The sequence below is a fragment of the Chroicocephalus ridibundus genome, chromosome 15, assembly GCF_963924245.1.
Source record: "Chroicocephalus ridibundus chromosome 15, bChrRid1.1, whole genome shotgun sequence".
NCBI lineage: Eukaryota > Metazoa > Chordata > Aves > Charadriiformes > Laridae > Chroicocephalus > Chroicocephalus ridibundus.
Window position 1 is genome coordinate 2,445,112 of NC_086298.1, and position 14,979 is coordinate 2,460,090.

The 14,979-nt window shown below is 56.9% G+C and overlaps 1 protein-coding gene across 1 annotated transcript in view; it reads left to right on the plus strand.

The window, feature by feature from the left end:
• Positions 1–13,634: 13,634 nt before the first annotated feature.
• ARRDC1 (arrestin domain containing 1) overlaps positions 13,635–14,979 on the plus strand; it is a 40,066-nt gene continuing 38,721 nt past the window's right edge. The window contains exon 1 of the mRNA XM_063353247.1: positions 13,635–13,863. Coding sequence (XP_063209317.1) covers positions 13,746–13,863 — 118 coding nt within the window. The 5' untranslated portion in view covers positions 13,635–13,745. The remainder of the gene's footprint in view (positions 13,864–14,979) is intronic.

A 14,979-nucleotide genomic window follows, 5' to 3' on the forward strand; every position in this document is an offset into this window, starting at 1 on the left:
GCCAGGGCAGCGGGAGCCGGGGGAGGTGGCCGTGTCCTGGACCGCAAGCAGCCAGGAGCCCTCGTTGTCTCTGAGCTGTTCAAGAATAAACGTAACCCGGTCCCCACCCTCAGAAGGACAAATTTTCCTTCCAGAAATTGCTGTCTGGGATGTTCAACGTTTTTCATCAAAACCACAGCGCTGTCTTGTTTTCCTCTCATTTCGATGATGCCTTTAATGGGTAATTCGAGCGCTGGGACAGCGACTGCTGGATGCAGCTGGAAAATCAATAAAGAGCTAAATCTGGAGCAGGAAGGCTCATGTTTGTTTTCCTGACTGCACCAGTGCCTTAAAGTACTTCAGCTTTCATCACGCTGTGCTGCACAGCCCCTGCTAAATTCGGAGAATCATCTGAATCCGAATTGCCAACACGCAAACAGCTTTGGCCGGACATGGCACCGTGGCACATCTAAACACTTTGTACCTGGGTGTCACCCTGTGATTCCCCTTTGGCAGGAAACCCTCCTCTTGGGGGGAGGACAGTGAAGGGGAGATCCGAGAACTCACCCAAAGCCACAACCGGGGATTTTCCCTGAGCTGGGATCAGCCCTGGCCGCTGTTTGCTGGGGATGCCGCCTGCTGGTCCCCGTGCAGCTGGAGCTGCTGTGTGCCTGAACGCTTCCATGCTATCCTTTGCCAACACACAGCTCTCGCTTGTACTTTTTGAAGCCAAAATGGGCCAGAAACCATATGCCAGGTTGTTTTTTTTTTTCCCTAAAGCAGGAGTGTTTCCCACCCACAGGGCCCGCAGCACGGGGGAAACGAGGACACCGGCAAGTTCCCACAAGAGCTTTTCTTATAATTTCGGTGTGCCTGCTGCTGGCGAAGGGGGGGTCAGCCAGCGGAGCCCCCCTGGCTGGGGCCTGAGGCCATGAGGGGGGATGGTGTCCCCGTCCCCATCCCCATCCCTGGGTTGGGCAGTGTCGGGAGGAGCACCCGGCATCGCCTGGTGCTCCGTGCTGGAGCACAGAGGCTGGGAGCAGTGCCAGACCCCCGGACGGAATCCTCCCTGGGATGGGGCTGCTGCAGTCACCCTTATCCAGGGCTTTCCCAAAGGAGACTGCGCCGGGGCCGGCGGGGTGACAGGTACCCGGGGCTGGGGAGCAGGAGGGTTTGGGGGGCTGGAGGCGGTTCCCGGGGGTTTGCTGCCCTCCGCAGGCGCAGGCCCACATCGCAGGGAGCAGGTCGGGCTGTGCCCGGCTCCTCCCGGGCTGCTGCCGGAGGAGCTGGGTGACAAAAGTCTTGTTTCTAAAAGAGCGTTGGGCGGGCGATGCCGGGAGGCGCTGACACACGACCTCCTTTTTCTCATGCTCTGACGGTGCCCACCTCCCCCAGGACACCCCAAACCCTCGCCTTCGCCCAGTCTGGCTTTTCCACACCAGCGCTCGCAGATAGTGGCAAATAAATACCCTTTTGGGCTCTTTCCTGTACCCATCGCAGCTCTCGGCTGGAGGCACGGAACTGGGTGCTGCCGAGGGGTGCGTCGCCCCTCAGGAGAGTTGTCCCCGGGGCTGTGACCCAGCAGATGGACGAGTGGCTGCCGCAGACGGCTCCGGTGGGCTGCCAAGTTGGGACACACAAGGACCAGGCATCCACTATGGTCCCTTCCTTCGTCCCCTACCACCGAGCACCCCGGGAAGGCGCTGCAGAGGGGGACACCCAGGGTGGGCGAGCATCGTGACCACCCCGTGGTAGGGAGCAACAGCGCGGGGGCTTGGAGGTTTCATCTTCAGATCGCTTTTCATCAATATAAATTCCATTACTTTGAATTCAGTCAAAGCCTTCAGGATTTTTTTTTTCCAAGCCAGTTATAAAAAGGACATTAGAATTACAATTCTGGTGCTAACAATAGCATTACTCAAAGCTGCTGGCCAGAAGTGGGGAGCTCTGGGTAGAATAAAGATTTAAACGAAAATGTCAATAATAACTTCTTTTTTTCCCCTCCCTGTCTTCCAGCCTGCACAATCTGCTTGGGTCTCTCTATCTTAATGAGCATTAAAATGGTTTCAAATTAGATCTACTGAAAATTGAAATTTTTTTCCCTCAGAAGCTTAGTCTGGCCTTTAAAGGCCAGTGATAATATTTTGGTTTTGTGTAAGAGCATCTTTGATCTCGAAGGCTCTCAGCTTGTAGAGAGACGCGGCTCATTACCAGCCATTCGCTGCTGTTGAAATGCAACTGGAGGGGGACAGGCATCGCACAGCGGCACCCGACGTGCCAGGAGAGGAGTTAGGGAGAGGTTTGGCCAGGGGGTGCTTAGTCCTGGTCCCCCACCAGCCCTGACGGCTCTCCTGGTCTGAACCTTGCTCCCAAGGAGCCCAGTTGGCAGATAGGTGGTCAACCTCCACCAGGCTGGTGCTGGGTTTGCAGCCAGCTGCTTTCAGCCCAGTTTGGTCCCTAAAAGCATGGGATGGAAAAGCCCCAGCAGCCCAGCCTTAGCTCCAGGTGGGCTGTCTGGGGAGTCCCCGGGGACACCCCGGGTGACAAGCAGTGTCTTGCTGAGAGGGTGATGCAGCCCAGAACCTGGCGATGTACAATGGGTTTTCTCGTGTATGTGATCAACCTGCCTGGCATCGCCGCTGCTAAAACTGAGCGTGGGGCTCCGTCACCGGCGCTGAGCTGGGAAGGGGTCACACAGGCTGACAGAAACCTGCCGCTCGTTCACTGCTGGGAAGACACAGCAATTAGACTTTCCAGGAAAGCCCGTTACCATGGCAGGGCACTGGGAGCAGACAGTCATTTACCTCATCCACAAAATGGGGTGGATTTAGTCTGGGGTAGGTTAGATGGGCCCAGCAGTTGCAATTACACCTCCCGCCTGCTTTGCGCCTGGATGATGCAACACAGCGCAACCACGAGCAACGCGATGCCCTGTGGCAGCACCCACAGCCTGGGGGGTTGTTTGTAGGGGCACTGGGGACTTGGTGGCGAGTGGCTGGGGGTAAGTTGGGGCTTGCACCTGGGTGTACGAGGAGCCAACGTGTCTGCCCTCCTGCGCCTGGGAGAGCAGCCGGCAGAGGCTGTGACGGTGCAGAGCAGATCACCCCCATGTCCCCATCAGCCCCCGCAGGGCTGCACCGTCCCCATCCCTGCTCTTCTCAGCCACGCTGGGACAGGCAGAGAGTTGCGGGTCCTCTGGCGAGGATGGGGCAGGGTCTGCCCTGGCGCTCCCTGCTGTGGCGGGCGCTGGTGGTTTGCCGGGATGAGAGTTTTTTGCGGAGCAGCACTGTGAAGCTCACAGCAGCGGTTTGATGGATGGCCCGAGAAAGGTCTGCAAAGAATCCAGCTCCCCCAGGTGTCCCTAGAGCAGCCTCCGCAAACGAGTCCTTAATGACCTATGACCTGCAGCAGCCACCTCTGCTCCCCCCAGCACCCCTCCTGAGCACCCAGTCCTGCTGACGGGTGAGCAGGGCCAGGTCAGTTATCAAAAGCACCCTACCAGCTGCAGGCTGGGGGCTGCGTGGGACCTGGGTGGGGGCAGAAGCTGCACAGGGTGTCAGGGCACTAACAGGCTTTAATGGCCCTGACCAGCCTCACCTGGAGCCCCAGCCCATGGGCCCTGGGGGTCTATTTAAGCTCTGCCAGGGCCATCACTTCCTTCCTGAGTTGCATTGAGGAGCGTTGGTTGTCCAGACCTTAACCTGTGGACTGATTTTCCAAGTGGACCTGCCCTACCACTGTGGACCTGCCAGAAGATCACCAGGCTGTGTTACCCTCACCAAGCCTGAGCTGAAGGTTGATTTTTCTGGCTTGATTTCAGACCTGCATTATTGTAAGGAATTTCCCTGATGGCCTGGACTGCTGGTTGAATGTTTCCATCATCTCTGGATCGGCTGTGGTCGGGAGCAGAGGGACAGGGACCTTGCTGGTGAGACTCTGCCCTGTAGCTGTGGTGTCTCTTCTGGCTTCCTGGACTTTTGGGAGCCCCTGGCCCTTGCTGTGCCCTGATGGGGGGAGCTGGGGGGGGGCTGTACAAAGGGCTGCAGGAGAAAATAGGAAGTTGGGAGTGTGGGGCTGTGGGGGGCTATAGGATATAGGTGTTATAGGGTCTGCTGGGATGGGGGATCTCCTCCGTGGTGTCCCTTGTGGTGTTTGCCAGTGCTTCTTCAGTGTAAAGGCCCTCGGAGGCTGGCGGTAGCCACAGCTGGGGTGGCTGGTGCAGGGGAGGGAGGTGACACGTTGAGCTGCGCAGGGGTGGCCGAGCTGTGAAGCTGCAGCTGGTTTCTCGGGCACTGCTGGTGGGTGGGCGCGGACTTTGCACTTGTGAGTGCAGGACCAGATTCCTCACCGGTATCTGCCTTTTGAAATGTCACTGGCATCTGTCTGGTTAAAGGCTGTTGAGGATGTGGCTTTGGCATCTGCCAGGCTTAAGAGAGAGGGACAATAGCCTTAAATTTCTTCTGGCTGCCCTTGGGGTGGAAGGATGTGCTCTGCATTGCCACAGTGACAGTCCCTGCAGGGCTCTGTTGTGACACTGAGGCCTGGGCTCAGCTTCCCATGGTGATACCCTGTGCACAGACACAGGTGAGGGGTTGGGAAACCAGAAAACTGGACCCCACAGCATGCTCACACAGAGATGTCCCCTGTCTGCGCATGGGGACAGGCAGTGGCAAACTGGGGGAATTCAATTTCTTCTTCAATCCCACTTTCTGCAGCGGCTGAGACGTGATGCCTGTGGTGGGATGCCATGAGCAGGAAATGGATCTGCAGAGGACAATGAGATGCAATTGCCCCGATGTCGTTCTCTTTTTCAAGCCCATTTGGTTTAAGCTCTCTGCAGCGCCTGCAGGTGCTTGGGCTGCAGCAAGGAAGGCCAGAGGGGAAATTATAAGGGCAGAGCTTGCTAAGAGGAGGAGGGACGGGTCGAGCTGTACCTGTGCTGTAGGCAGGCAGGTGTCTGCTGAAGAGATGATCCAAACCCAAATGAAGCAATGTCTTCTGGTGCTGCTCTAGGCCAATAACTGTGATAACACAAATCGAATGCATTCATTGGCCTTGATTCACATCACGGTAGGTATTTTCAGTGGCTGAAATGTCAACGCAAGGCAGGTTTTAGGAGGACTGTGTAAAAATAGCTGGAGATGGGGCTGGGCTTGGAATACTTGCCCATGGGAGAAGCATGTGAAGGTGGTGGGTGCTGTTGGGAGACAGAGCTGCTAGCGAAAGAACTGGTTTCATCCTAAACCACCTCAAGCTCACCGGATACAGGGAGGATGGGGAAATATGACTGTGATGTAGTTCAGGGAAAGTAAAAGAAGTTTTGACAGATGTGTAAAGCAAATCCCAGCCCCAAGGAGAATAAGGTCAATGTGGGGAGATTTAGCTAGGATGACTGTCTTCTCCATGGAGCTTAATCCAGGACACAGACCCACTTTGTCCCTGGGATGTTTCCACCTCGCCCGCATGTTCACAGGGAACTGAAGCACGCTGTTAACACTCATTCTGGCTGAATTAAACCAGGCATACCCTGTCTCTTTCCTCCTTGCCCTCTGACAAGGGCGCCATGGCTTGTTACACGAGCTCTTTTGTGCCTAGCACATCCTTCTCCCAACTCCTCTACGTTTTTGGGGAACCTATCAGGTTTTGTACATAGCTCACTACTGGTCTGCCCTGAGTTTTCTGCCCAGCTGTGCTGGGGTAACACGCTGACCTGCTCTTGGCTTTCAGTTTAATGGGTGAAACTCTTAGATCCCCGTCTGCGGCAATCCAAGGTGTGTGCTCTGCCCTCCCGGCTGCACCCGCTCCATGTTTCTCTGCCTCTTTCCTGCCAGGCTGCACCCTTGTACCTCTCTCGGGTGCCGGAGGCTTTTGCCACTGCCTCTGATATGGGGCTTGGCTCAGCCCCTTTGGGCCCCTCTGCCAGGACCCTGGGGTGGCAGGGTGGCTCCAGCTCACTCTGCCCCAGGGGGTAAACTGGTGACTGTAGCTTGGCAGGTTTCCCCCACAGGGGCAGTGTGGGGGGAGCGGACACAGACATGCAGAAGCTCATCCCGCTCAGCTCCCACCAGGAAGAGGGGTGTGGATGCAGACAGAGCAGTGAGGATGTACCAACAGCTTTTTGCCTTCACTTACCCACGGTGGCAGGTGCTGGCTGCTTCCCCATGGCAGTTTTGCACCCACGTCCAGCCCTGACCCTCACCAAAATCATGTGTGTTTTCTTCTGTCACCACACTGCACCCCCAATGGACCTGTGTCGGTAGTCCGGGGCACTTATTCCCTGTGCAGAGAGCTGGGGGCTGCTGGCAGGAGGAGTGTTGCAGGAGCTGCTCCTAGAACATGTCACGAGCTGGTCTGTCCTCTGCTTGTGTCCCCCTGGGGACAGTGGGTTTGATATTTGCCAACTGGCCCAACATGAGGGCCACCAAGCAACTGTCCACACAAGTGTCATTGTTGCCTGGTCACTTGGTGAAAATGAGTTGTAGACTCACCTTCAACATGGTTCTGGCACAGGCAGAGCCTCTGTCAGCTCCTCGTGTGGGCGGCACCGTGCTGACGCGAGGCTGGGGCAGGCATTACTCATGTTGTGGAAGTGGAGGACTCTATAATGACACCTCCTGCTCTAGCCAAGGCAGATTTGTCAGATGTGACTCACCTGCTGGGTGACCTCAGACCAGTGGCCTTTGAGCCTGGTGTATTAGCTCATGGAAACCCAAATCGATAATGACTAGAAAAAGGGAAATACCCAAAGAGGGACAATCCCAGGACAGCCCTGCTGTGGGCAGAGGGTGAGAGTGTGGGTGAGCAGAGGTGGAACAGCAAGTTGCGGTGCAGGGGACACCGTGCCCCCCTGCTCATCCACCCTGGATGCAGCCAGCCAGCAAACTCTTTTGGAAAGCATTACTTCACCAAGAAAAACGTTGAGCGTTGAGCGGCTGGGGATGCCCTCAGGCAGAGCGCTGCCGTAGCAGCAGCTCAGGCTGAGAGATTAACTCCTTCCCCTGCACACCTGGGTCTGGGTGGCTTTCTGGTCCACCCCAAGGCATGTCCTTGGGGTCAGTGCTGCTGATGTGCCATCCTGTCCCTTACCCAGGCCCTGGGTGATGGGGAAGGGGCTCTGCACGTCGGCTGGCCTTATGCTATGGAGGTGTGTTTTTGTTCAGAAGGGGACGCTGAGCTGTGTCACTGTGTGCCGGGCAGCTCACCCCACCAGAGCTGCTTGCAGGTGGAGTCGGGGGGGTGTCAGTGTCACCCTGAGCCCGAGTCTTCTGGACGCACCTGTCCCTACATCAAGCCATGGTTTGGCTCTGACGTCCTGCTTTGACGTGTGCCTAGAGGGTGGCTCTCTGTGTTCCTGCAAGAGCAGCTGCTGGGACATGTTTCTTCATGCTGGGGATTGATATTTTTTACTCTGGACACATGGAGTGACTGAGGACGAGCAGGAAAATGAAGCATCTCAGCAGCGGGGGGAAACGTGTGCTGAGAGAGGGTGTGGGATTCTCTGTGTGCTGGCGAAGGCAGCCAGACGTGGGAGAGGAGCGAGTGTTGCAGGGTGCCCCCACCCCAGGGGTCTCAAGCTCGGTCGCTGGCATGGGCCTTGGTGCATAATCTCTTCTCCCCAGACACCTCCTTCTGGGCTGTGTGGAGGGGTGGGCGAGTTCTTGGTGATTTTTGTCCCTGGCATCTAGGGCATGGTCCATCCCACAGCCTTTTACCAGCTAGAAGTGGGACGTCTGGGCTAGTGAAGGAAATTAATCCCAGCAGGGGACTGCTGAGCCGTGCAGAGGTCCACCTGTCCACTCCTCTCATTGCTAGCTGTGGCGTCTCGGGTATCACCATTGCTGCCTTCTGTCCCTGGATATTCATCACTGCCTCTCTGCTGGGGGTTATCTCCACCACAACCAGCAAGGTAGGGGTGCTACTCAGCCCTTTCTGGGGGGAATTCAGTGGATTTAGGTGAAAGTGCTGCAGGAGGTGAGATGGTGGACTTTGCATGGGAGTGGCTGATGAGATGTCACATCCCTGATGGTGGTTCCGTGGTGGGGCATCTCGGGAGGTGTGGTACCAAACACAGCAGCGTGAGCAGGGCTGAGCATGGCTGGCTGGGGTTGTAGCAGGTTGCTCTCCCAGACAGCTCTGCTGTGCAGACGTTAGAGGAACCTGTTACAGGGGAAAAGGGAGGTAGAAGAACTGGCCAATGAAGGGAAGGGAGACATGAGAGCCAGGTCAAATACAGGATCCAAATGTCTTACGCCTCAGGAGGTGACCAGGGTTAGTGATCTCGCTGCTGTTGGACCCTCTGCCTGCCCGGGACAGCAGATACCTGGGACGACAGCACAGCGTTTCCCTGATGAAGACCTCCTGGGGTCTCTATGAGCCTTGACATCATCATACGTGTTAAATGGCCACTGATGCCTTTCCCTGGCATTGTGGCAACCCGTGCCCAAATACACGGAGTTTTACAGCGAGGGAGAAATGCAAAATAGTGCATGGTGCTGGGGGTATGAGAGTCCAGCCCTTCGTTTCACTTTGGCCCTTTCCTCAGGCGAGATCCCGCTGGGATCACTGAGGGAGAGTGAGTGAACCTTCCTGCCCCCAGAGCCTGCAGGTGTCCCAAACCAACCGCTGTCCCTGCTCTGCCTCGGGGGATGCTGACCCCCGTGGGGAAGGGAGGCCAGGGGTCCCACCACCTGATCCTCCGCCCCAGTTCCACTCTTGCTCAGCAACAGAGGCTCTTCCAGCAAAGGAGGAGATCTGAAATGCAGGCAGAGCGATTAGAATTATAATGATAGTAATTAACGCCTCACCTCTCTCTAAGGATTTTCTAGTGAGGGTGGCCAGGTGCTGGCTGGGCATTAACTAATTAAAGCAATAGCACCCACTGAAGGGGATGGGTGCCAGCTGGATCACGGGACTGCATCGGCTCAGACAGGGCCCCGCTCTCCCTGCCCTCGCTGTTCTCCGTGGCTTGGGGGGAAGATTAAAAGGGAGGAGCTGGTTTAGGAGGGATGGCCCTGAGCCTGCCCTCCTCCCCCAGGGGTGAGGGTTAATGTATGGGGGAGAAGCACGGGTCAGGAGCAGCCAGGGGTGCTCATCTGGTCCCTTGGGATGTGAGCTAAAGCATTTGCACATACCTCTGTGTGCATTTGGGGACAGAAAAACTCTAACACATCGACTCCTGCGTGTGCACGTGTCCGTAGGTGGGAGGCTGCTCCACACAGTTTTCCATCGACACACAAATGCCAGTATGTGGGCTTGCGTAGACACAAGCCAGCACAATAACACCAAGAAAACGCTTTACAGGGAGAGACTTGAAGAGCTCAAATTGCTCAGTTTATCAAGGAAATTGAGAGGCGTCTTGATTTTGGTGTGTAAGTGCCACCAGAAGGAGAAATTACTCAGCACTAAAGGACTCTTTAATGTCAGAGAAAGACAGAACAAGACCCGGCAGCTGAAGGCTGCCAAAGCTGGACTAAAAAGCAGGCGTGCGCGTTAGCAGCAAAAGCAAACTGCCAAGGGACATGGCAGGGTTTTGTGTCCCTTGGTGAAGGGCAGTCTCATCTCTCTGGTGGAGTTGTCTCAGCCAAACTATTCTGTGATCAGGCACACGGTATGAGGGTAAGTGGGTGACATTTATTATGCTGTTACAGCCCCTTAGATATTTTTTTTTTTTTCTTGAATGAGGCTTGGGACACTGTCTCAGCACAGGGACATGAAGCACCCGTGGGATGGAGCCTAAAGCTGCTGCCCGGCTGTTCACAGAGCCCCGGAGCAGTGGTGCCACCAGCTCTGTGTGAGCTGCTCCTGATGACTTGCTGCTCTCTTCTCACTAGCCCCAGCAGTGGGGCTGCAGTGGGGCTAGTGGCCCTCGCATCTAGGAGGCTTGGTGCAGGTGTGGGGTGTATCAGGGAGCTGCAGTTCCCGGAGCAGCAGGGAGCTGCCGCAGAGCCCTGGGACATCAAAATCCCAGAGCTTCGTGCGGCAACAGTGGGATATTTAGCTCCAAAGCTACTGTGAGACCTTGGGGAAGCTGCTTTGCTGGCCCACAGCCAAGCCCGTGAACCCAGAGAAGGGAGAGGGGGGACCTTGGCTGTGGCCTCCTGCGAGGAGAGGGCAGGTGTGCGGGAAGGTGTGGCTGAATAATGCCGGGTACCTGTGAACTGGTGAAAGGTGTCAGCCCAGAACAAATGAGTAATTGTTGTTGCTGTTGGTATCAGATGACGTGGTTGACTGGCCAGGGAATCAGCTGAGGAGCGGTGACGTACTGAGCGAAGCAGGGAAGTGATTTGGAAAGGTAATAAATGTAAGTGTAATATAAATATATCAGTATTATGTATTTTATATACATACATAGGTGTATAGAATAGTTATCAGTGGTGCATATAGCATAGCTACACCAGCAGTGAGCACTCTATGGGCTTGATGTTCACATGGGTGTATTTTAGTCCGAGGGAAGCTTAAGAAACCTAATGGCCAACTTCCTTGGCCGTGCTGCTCTGCTGCTTTATCTCTTACGGGGGGGCTGTGGGCTGACCCAGCCAGCAGCAAAGTGCCCACCAAGGCACTCACTCGCTCCCCTCAGTCTGACGGGGGAGAGGTTGGAAAAGCAAAAGTGAGAAAACTTGAGCGTTGAGAGAAAGATTCCTTATTTCCTTGTAACAGAGGGGTTAGAAAGCAGGGGAGGCCAGGCAGCGCCCTGTGAGGCTGGCCGGTCTCCCCAGCACCCCCGTACCCCAAAGCGACAGAGCGGGAGGGGAAATGACCTTGCAAACTACAAATTGCCCCAGGGGTAACGTGCCACTGCCTCACCCAGAAGTGTTCACATCATTAAATCTTGTATCAGTCACAGCTCAGGTATTCTCAGGCATTTCCGCGGTGCCCCTCCCGGAGGACTCCAGGGTCCCTCGCTCCGCTCAGCCCCACTGCGTGAGCTGGGGCATCCAGGGCAGGGGAAACTGAGGCACAGTCGGGTGGGGCTGGACCTCCTCTGTGTCACCAGGCACAGCTGCAGGGCAACATCTGGAATACCAAAAGAGGAACAGATTTAAGTCACAAGACAATGCCTATGACTTAATCATGAAGTCTTTTGCATACATATAACCACACTTACATAGGTGGTACAAGACCTGCAGCAGCAGCTGATCCCTTCGTGGGCACACTTTGCCCACACGTGAGAGCACTCACAGCCGCTCTCCCAGGGCCCGTGGTCAAAGCTCATCTGTGCCGCGGGCAGAGCATGGCTCAGGTGTTTTATCAATAAATGGTTTTTTTAGATAACTTTCTGAATGTTCTTTGTCAATAATTTTCATTTTCCTTGAAGCTAGGGGAACTTGACATCTGAAAGAAAAATTTTTCTCTAAAACCGAGGCTGACATTGGTTTTCTTTTCTCTCTTTTATAAATTTCCCTTTTAATAAGGGAGAAAGGAGGAAGGGAGAGCAGACAGAACCCGGAGGAAGTGAGCTTTCCCACCACCACAACAAACCTTCAAAACAATGTTTTTAAAGCAAAACAATAGTCAAAAATAGCAGGGAAGTAAATCTTTTACAGTTTACCAAACATCCTTAGTGCTTTTCTTTTTTTTTTTTTTTTTTTTTTACCCACTCTGATTTTCAGTGCCGGTGACTCCTCACGCAATTAGATAACAGGGGTGACTCCGGGGCACACGCAGGTGAGCAGGGAGGCAGGAATGCACATACACCTTTGACTCCAGTGAGTAAAACCCTCCTGAACCCAGCACCACAGGGCCACGTACAGGAACAGCAGGTACCCTGATGCCGCTGGCATCAAATACATTGGATTATACCCACCTAGTTATATCTTAAAAATTGCTACGCACAGTGCGGCTGCGGTCTGGAGGATAGATTAATGTCGTGGCATCGCTGCCAGCCATGTCATGAGAAGGGCTCCTGTATTTGTGTCTCAGCGCAGGGCGCTGCTCTTGCAGTACTCTAGCTGTGCCACAGCGAGCAGAGCCGTGGCTGGAGCCCAGGAGCCTTTGTTCAGGTCCTGGCGCAGGAATCGCTTTTATTCACGTTGTGACCTTGGGCAAGCAACTTCACCGTGCTTAAAATTAACTTTTCTGCAAAGAAGGCGCATAAATCTCTGTGCGTCAGGAGAGCTGCGCCGCAGCGTGTGGGGCTTGGTTTGGGTGAAGGGTTGTTTCTTTTTCACACTGGGTTGTTTTGTGGGCTGTGTCCCTCCGGGGTGAGGGTGCCGGTGCTGCCCCAGCAATGGGGTGGCCCCAATGGTGCACGAAGCCCTGAGTCTTCAGCCACTTTCCATAGGGAAAGGGGTTCAGTAAAATCTGCTGTAGCACAGGGTGCTTTTTGCCCCCTTCCCCGGTTTATTTGGTTTTGCTGCCAGAGCTAAACAGGGGCTGCAGAGGCTGATGAAAGAGGCTGCAGGCTCGTCTTACAAAAAAAGAGATGAGAAAAGCGGCGTGCGTAGCCTGGCAAAACAAAAGCTAAGGGCAGCACAAGGAGAGTGGTGTGCGGATGCATCCCAGGGTACGCCCCGCGGGAGGAGATGAGCTGCTGAAAGCCTTGGCACAGGACCACAGGGGCGTACGTTGCCTGTGACTACACGCAGGCTGGAAAAATAAGAGGTAGCTTTTAAACGCGGGAGGAGGGAGGGCCTGGAAGAGCTTCCCAGCAGGCGCCCTGTGCGCTGCGAATACACAAACTCCTTTGGTGCTTTATGAGGGGGTTTATATTGCGACGCGGAGGGTCCTGCAGCCCCGTGTGCCTGGGCTGGCGTCACTACAGGTCCGTGGGTGGACGTCTGTCTGTCCGGCCGGGTCCGGGCTGGGTGTGCTCTACAGATAAACAGCTCAGTTTGTATTTATTCATTCTGCCTGTGTATGCAGCTGGGAGGCCTCGCCAGGAGGTGCCTCTCCCCAGCGCTGTGTTTGGCGTGGGTTTTACACACGTTTTTTGTTCGGTCACACAGTGCTGAGGGGGTACATGGAAAGTGTGATGGAGGGAAGCCCGCTGCTCGTCCCCCAGGACATCCCAGGCGGGTCAGACACCTTCACCCCGCTGATCTGCAGAGAGCACGGGGCTGTCATTTACCCCCCAGTCCTGCTCCCAGGCAGCCATCGGGCCCCCTGTATTTGCCTCTCGCTGGACTCTTAAAGCGATTGGGGTTATAAAAATAGGAGGGGGGAGAGGTGACAGCTGGGCCGGGAGAATTACAGGGAGGAGATCAGATTAGAGGGAGCAGGGAGCACCAGGAGGCAAGATGGCCCCATGCTGGGGCAGCCAGCTCCTTCCATCACAGCTAGGCCCCGCACCCGGCTCCTTCCCCCACAGCTCAGCCCCACAACCGGCTCCTTCCCTCACAGCCTGGACCCACAACCTGCCCCTTCCTTCACAGCACAGCCCAACCCCACCAGTTACCCCATCCCTCACAACCCAGCCCCACAACTGGCTCCTTCCCTCACACGAAGGACCCACAACAGGCTCCTTCCCTCAGAGCCCGGTTCCACAACCGGCTCTTTCCCTCACAGCCTGGCCCCACAACCGCCTCCTTCCCCCACAGCACAACCTGGACCCACAACCGGCTCCTTCCCTCCCAGCCCCGCCCCACCAGCTGCCCGGGCCCGCCCCGGCCCCACGGCGCGGCCGGGCCGGGGCGGGAGGAGGCGGGGCGGGGCGGAGCCGGCCCCGCCGGGGCAGGGACGTCGCGGGCCGGCGCGGCTCGGCGCTGAGCGGGGCGGCAGGTAGCGCTGCCGGCGGAGCGGGCCGGGCCGGTGGGGACGGCGCGGCCATGGGGAAGGTGCAGCTCTTCGAGATCCGCCTGGGCGAGAGCCGCGTCGTCTACAGCCCCGGAGAGCCGCTGGCCGGCACCGTCACCGTGCGCCTCTCGGGCTCGCTGCAATACCGAGGTGAGCGCGCGGCCTGCCCGCCGCCTCCCGGCTCGGCGGTGCCCCCTGCCCGCCTCCCCCGGGCGGCGGGGCCAGGGCGGGTCGGGCCGGGCACCCGCCGTCCGCGGGGCCCCAGGGCGGTGCGGGTGCCCCGGGGGCCGGGGGGGACTGTGGGGGGGGTCCGTGGAGCTGGTGCCGGGGCGGAGGGGGGGCGCGGGGAGGAGACGGGTTCCCCCCTGCTTCCCCCTTGCTTCCCCCGGCGCTGGGGACCGGGGCCTTGGGGGCTTGCACCTCGCTTCTCCTCGTCCTGCCAGGACAGGAGTAACCTGCTGAATTATTTCCTCCTCTGCTTCCTCTTACTTTTTCCTCCCATCTCATAAAAAACACAAAAAAAAACCCCACAACCCAAAACCACCCCCCCCCTCCGCCCCCCAAAAGAGAGTCCAGCACAGGCTTGTTTCACAGGAGCCTCCGAAGCTGGTGGGTCCCTGGGGTGGTGACATTGGGGTAGCCGGAGGAGCCTGGTCCCCGCGTCCAGCCTTTCCCACAGCCCTGTGGCTTCCCTGGGCTCCCGGCATCGCCGCGGCGGTGGCCCCTGAACGCCGGGCACTGGTGCTCCTGTGTCTGCTGGGGTGCCGAAATGTGTATTTTTTATAGCAGGGCGCTGGGAGGAGGTGGGCGATGGGGTGTCCCGGCTTGGCGGCTGCCCCTGCCCCAGCAAGAGGGGTGCCCGCCCGTTTGCAAGCACGGCCCACAGCGAGCAACCGTTTCGTAACGTCTCGAATGAACTTGAATGTTTTGGGTCGTGGAAGTACCATTTTGGGAGAGGTCCAGGCTGAGCGCGTGGTCCTGTGTGTGCAGGGAGAGTACCTGCCCACGGGGCAGGCACTGGCGGTTTCCGAGCGTTCGTGGTGCGGGGGGTATCGGGGCATGTGGGTGGCTGTTACTCCCAGGGAGACCCAGGCCATGTTGGTGGTGGGCGCAGTCCTTCAGGGCGGAGGGATGGGGATGGACTCGGGGAAATCGAGCTGCTCGGTTTAGATCTTCCAAACTGGGAACTTGCTCCCCCACCCTAGAGAAGTCATTTGCGTTTACAAGTTAGTTTTGTGCTCAGTGCCGTGGAAAGGCAAACTGATG